Raw genomic sequence first — 5943 nt, 5'->3', positions numbered from 1 at the left:
GACTTCCCTTGTGGAGAATAAGTTCACTTAAAAGGATTTGGGATATAAAGATTGATTACTCCAGTGCAGCAGCCTACAGGATGAGCTCCCTGGGAGCGATGCCATTTTGGTATTCTGACTTTGATTTCATGCTAACTTGAGAACCAGATGAATCTGCAAGCTCATGTTTTATGTTCTCTGGCATCTATGTCTGGCAGAGAGGGGACTTGAGTTTGCGACTTTGACTCGAGTCGCACTTGAGTCACACACATAGTGAGTACCACACCGTGTGACTCGCACAAGTGCGCTGTGTTATTTTAGTTATTGTTGCTTGTTTGCACGATGTAGAGGCATTGTGTGCCTTTAGGAAAAGAAAAGATGGCAGGTCAACACAGAGCTCTATGGAGTTTAGTTTGGATGAGTTAATGAAAGGAGCTTTTATGGACGACAAGGATATCTCTGTACGTATCAACATAAGTAGACAGAGATACGGACGGCTACACTGTTCTCGGTCCTCTACCTCTATTGTGGTCACTAAGCTTAGGATAACAAATAATGACATGCTCATTGATGTAATCTGTGTTTATATAGAATAAATTGTTCAACACATTTGCCTGCATTATTCTGGATTGGTCTTAAAAACTTTGCGAACTCCAACGTATGTGTGTGCATTCACATGCCAGTAATCACACAGAGGAATAAGGTTACGCAAGAAATGAAATTAATCTCTTTAGAAATTTCCGTAATGTTAATGCAAAAGTCCCAAATCTCAAGTCTCAGTCGAGTCTCAAGACTTTTGAAGTCAAGGCTCAAGTCACTGTGTGTGGGAACACTACTTATGTAAAATATATAAGTATATATCATTTAATTTCACAGCTACACATGTTATTTTCATGTGTGTGTTTAAGAAATATTATATATATTTCAGTCGGTTCAGACATATTGTATGTATCCATTGAGTTTATTAATATTTTACAAAGTTTGGAAATGGGCCATCTTAATTTTCTGCTTTTTATTGATAGAAAAAAACTTGTGTCGTAGTATTATCGTCCGATTCAAAGAGGTGTTTCTCGGAATCGGTATCAGTTAAATAAAAGTGGGATGGGTGCAATTTTATTACAACCATAAGAGACTTGAGACTTGACTTGGACTTGTGTCCCTAGATTTGACCTTGGCCCATCACACATCTTTCCAATTGGGGCAGTTTGACAGACCAGAGGCGGGCCTATGGGCGCCATCGAGGCGCCATCGAGGCGTTCAATAACCAACCAAGATGGCTGCCGGTGGTTGGGTAACTGTTCCGTTGCTTTGACTCGTCTTGGTTCTCTCCAAATGCGTTCAGAGTCCTTCTGGTCTGTCCTGGTGATGAACCCTTTAAATGCAAAATGAACTGAGGGTCAGGGTTCAGACAAATATGCATTTGCATATTGTTCTGGTAAGTGTTATCCAGAAGCAGAATGAAAAATACTGCACACATTAAAATAATGTTCTATGCCACATCATTCTTTTTTATTGCATGCGGTTTCATTATTTGCCATGATGGCAAATAATAATTCCTTGTGTATAACAGCACTAGACGTGGAGAGTACTCATCAGTTATCTTTACCAGTGCACACCTTTTTTGGACTCTGTTGTGGATTCTCTGTCACCATTTAAAAACTAGGGTGTTCTAGGCCCAGTGATGAGCTGGTTTAGACCGGTCCCAGGTCAAACCTGAGGGTGTTCTAGGCCAGTTGAGCTGGTTTAGACTGGTCACAGGTCAAACCTGAGGGTGTTCTAGGCCCAGTGATGAGCTGGTTTAGACCGGTCACAGGTCAAACCTGAGGGTGTTCTAGGCCCAGTGATGAGCTGGTTTAGACCGGTCACAGGTCAAACCTGAGGGTGTTCTAGGCCAGTTGAGCTGGTTTAGACCGGTCACAGGTAGTCATGGGTTTGTATGTGAGACAATCTGGCAATCTGGTGTAACCAGGGAAACTATTGATTATATTAATGGGGACCTACACTACAGAAGCCAGGGGTTAAAAAATATACCTTTATGACACATAAATCACTGAATGATATTGGCCATTGGGACACTATAACAAAATAAAGAGATTGATTGGCAAAGTGTTAAAAAAAAAACCGAATGATGTCACTGCTTAATTAGAAGCAGATGATTTTGATTCGCTGCACAAAAGGTCTGCACTGGTAAAGATAGCTGAAAAGGTTACATAGAAAATGAGGAAATAAACACAACTTAGGTCATAGAAGTAAGATAAAGTAGATTCTAGACAAAGTTAGCATGTTGGGCTCTTCGTTCTGTGGCTTTTGTTTTGAAGGCAGAGACGCTAAGCATCATGTATTTGTAACACTGGCCTGGCACAGTGAGGGCTGCTGGAGCGTTGTTCTACATCTTGACGCTTGGTTCACAGCCCCGACAGCCCCGAACCTGACCAGCAAAATATATTATGTTTTGTGTGCGCGCGTGTGTCTGTGTCTGTGTTTTGTGTGTGTGTGCCTGTGTTTTGTGTGTGTGTGTGTGTGTGTGTGTGTGTGTGTGTGTGTGTGTGTGTGTGTGTGTGTGTGTGTGTGTGTGTGTGTGTGTGTGTGTGTGTGTGTGTGTGGAGGGTGGGGGTGGCGGCGAGACGGGGGTATACTACGTATGACGTCATGATCTTTCCACAAGATAAGCCTGGCGGCTCTGTCACTGAACACAACATTAGTATAAAAAGACTGTGATTGGGCGGCGCGTCCGGACATCATACCCCCGGCGCGCGGAGACGGAGATTTGCGTTCGAGCCGCTAGTTTAATCCCCGGTTGATGAACACAGCGAAGCCTTCCCTGGAGCTACGACGAGTTTAAGGAGCTCCACTGTGGACAGCGAGCATGGCAGCAAGTTCAACCAAATACACGAGGTTATGAAATACGCACCGCGCGTCGGTCCGCCCGCTACGGGGCCGAACCGGACGATGGGTACGGGGCCAGAGGACCTGCTGGTCGCCCTGCAGATCCTCCCCGGGTTCTTCTCCAACTGCCTGTTCCTCGCGCTGTACGACTCGGTGCTGCTGCTGAAGCGCGCTGTGTCGCTGCTCCGTGCCTCCCGCTCAGCGCGGGGAGGCGGAGAGTGGCAGCGCGCGCTCACCTCGGAGGGGATGCGCTCCATCTGGAAGGGCTTCCTGCTGGACGCCAACAAGCAGGTCGGTTAACACGGGTCAAACAGGTCGGTTAACACGGGTCAAGCAGGTCGGTTAACACAGGTCAAGCAGGTCGGTTAACACGGGTCAAGCAGGTTGGTTAACAAGGGTGAAGCAGGTCGGTTAACACGGGTCAAACAGGCCAGCCTAGACCTAGCGCTCCACTTAGGGAAGGAAAGTCTAAACGAAGCCTCTCCTTTGATTTGAGAGAGGATTTGCATAGACATTAGATATTAGATATGAGCAGTAGCATATCAGCTGTTTTAAGCTTGCAAATCATTTGTTGCGAAAGTAAAATCCTTTCTTTCTTTTAATCAATCTCATGTGTATTCTTAGCCAGTGATCATGTTGTGAATGATAATGAACAACGAGTTTGCATTTATTCACTTAAAATAAAGCATAGTCACCCTTAACTGAACTGTATATGTGCATATAGCTGCGCACACACACACACACACACACACACACACACACACACACACACACACACACACACACACACACACACACACACACACACACACACACACACACACACACACAAATGTATAAACACAGATCAATAAAAACATTAATAAACAAAACAATACAGTCAACAATTAAATAAAGTCATTTAAGCAGTTAATTTAAATGAGTGACTTATTAGGTTCTTTTCGTAGGGGATAGTCGTCTAGGACGGCAGCTCATGCAAGTTGTCCCTCTGAATCTGCTCTGTGGTTTGGTCTCACAGTGATTACTGCGACTCTTTGGTTGACAAAGAACCATCTGATCAGAGCGCAGAACTGGTTGGATGAACCTTTCTTTATGATGAGAACCAAAGATCAGACAGGAGAGACATAAGGCCCTTTGTCCATCCAGTTCCTGAAGTGGAACCAGTAATGCCAGGATGATGCCCGGTACTAATGGCACATCAGACGGAGGGGACATTAGTACCGGGCATCATCCTGGCGCTACTGGTTCCAGTTCCTGAAGTGGAACCAGTAGCGCCAGGATGATGCCCGGTACTAACGGCACATCAGACGGAGGGGTTTCTCCCTCCTCAACCTTTGTGACCTTTGAACCCTGTGTCCCTAGGTCAAACTCGGCGGCGAGGCGCCCAACTCCAAGGTGGTCAACATCCCGGGCGGTTGGCCCGGCGCCGGGGGCCCGGCCGGCGGCCCCGTGCGCGGCCCCGGGGGGGAGTGCCACCTGTTGGACTTCGAGTCGTCGGACCGCCCCCTGGTGGTGAACTTTGGCTCGGCCACCTGACCCCCCTTCATCAGCCACCTGCCGGCCTTCCGGCGGCTGGTGGAGGACTTCAGCCCCGTGGCGGACTTCCTGCTGGTGTACATCGACGAGGCGCACCCCTCGGACGGCTGGGCGGCGCCCGCCACGGGCCAGCGCCGCTTCAACGTGCGGAAGCACCGCGACCTGGAGGAGCGCGTGGTGGCGGCGCGCAGCCTCACCGAGCACTTCGGCCTGCCGCCGCAGTGCCGGCTGGTGGCGGACAGCATGGACAACAACGCCAACGCCGCCTACGGCGTGGCCAACGAGCGCGTCTGCATCGTGCAGCGCCGCAAGATCGCCTACCTGGGCGGGAAGGGACCCTTCTTTTACAACCTGAAGGACGTCCGCCAGTGGCTGGAGCAGACCTACGGCCGGCGGTAGGGTCAGGGCGGTAGGGTCAGGGGTCAGGGGTCAGGGCGGTAGGGTCAGTGGTTCAGGGCGGTAGGGTCAGGGGTCAGGGGACAGGACGGTAGGGTCAGGGGTCAGGACGGTAGGGTCAGGGCGGTAGGGTCAGGGGTCAGGGCGGTAGGGTCAGGGCGGTAGGGTCAGGGCGGTAGGGTCAGGGGTCAGGACGGTAGGGTCAGGGGTCAGGACGGTAGGGTCAGGGGTCAGGGCGGTAGGGTCAGTGGGTCAGGGCGGTAGGGTCAGGGGACAGGACGGTAGGGTCAGGGGTCAGGGCGGTAGGGTCAGGGGTCAGGACGGTAGGGTCAGGGGTCAGGGCGGTAGGGTCAGGGGTCAGAGGTTACGTTAAGATCGTCTATTTTTGTACTTGAGGGGAGGCGGACTGGGCCGGTGATGCGTACGAGCAGCAGGATGGGGAGGAGGGAAGGCAGGAGGAGTGGAGCACCCCCCAGAAGGGGACCAACATGACGGGTGTTCACCAGAACGCCACGCTCCCTGCCGAGGCGGTTATTATGGGCTGGTTGATGCAGTGAGTGGACGGCAGAGATGCTTCGTGTGCGTCTGTGACGACTGCGCATCCCTTAGTTACGAGCAGGAAGGCTTTGAAACCTATGCCGCTGTTTGAAGAACACCAAATTAAATGAGAGAAAGAGACCAGCTTTGTGTTCATATCTGTATACATATTTAAATATGAACAAACATAATTTATTTTTAAAGTGTTTTTAACAATGTTTTGTCATTTCACAGAGGCAAAATGTTTCTAATGTGCAAGTCGACACCCTTTAGGTTATTTAAGAGGTCGTGATTATGTGAGTCTCTTGTCATAGTAGGACGCCATTCCAGATCATCTTGGATCCATTCCAGGATGCTTTAGAGGTCGTACTGTCAGCACGTTGATGGAATGCACGTTTGGATGACACACTTACATGTGACTTTGGTTTAGTTTCCACGCAAGCTTCACAACTATCTTAAAACAACACTACATTACAATAATAAACAATAATAACCCTACTTTTCAGTTCGGTTTAACAAACAGTAGGTAAGAACGTTCATGCGAATAACGGCCACGCAATCGCTTCTGGGGCAGCTGAGAAAGCAACTTTAAATTGCTGGCAATTTCTT

General features: G+C 49.0%; 1 protein-coding gene across 1 annotated transcript; it reads left to right on the top strand.

The window, feature by feature from the left end:
* Window positions 1-2665: 2665 nt before the first annotated feature.
* Window positions 2666-4802, top strand: dio2 (iodothyronine deiodinase 2). Its single transcript, XM_056591296.1, has 2 exons — window positions 2666-3156; window positions 4228-4802. The coding sequence occupies exons 1-2, from the start codon at window positions 2878-2880 to the stop codon at window positions 4798-4800; spliced, it is 852 nt and encodes a 283-aa protein (XP_056447271.1). The 5' UTR covers window positions 2666-2877; the 3' UTR covers window positions 4801-4802.
* The last annotated feature ends 1141 nt before the right edge of the window (window positions 4803-5943 follow it).

This window comes from Gadus chalcogrammus, chromosome 5 (assembly GCF_026213295.1).
Source record: "Gadus chalcogrammus isolate NIFS_2021 chromosome 5, NIFS_Gcha_1.0, whole genome shotgun sequence".
NCBI classification, from domain to species: domain Eukaryota; kingdom Metazoa; phylum Chordata; class Actinopteri; order Gadiformes; family Gadidae; genus Gadus; species Gadus chalcogrammus.
The sequence above is the reverse complement of the archived record's forward strand: the minus strand, read 5'-3'. Positions and strand labels throughout refer to the sequence as shown.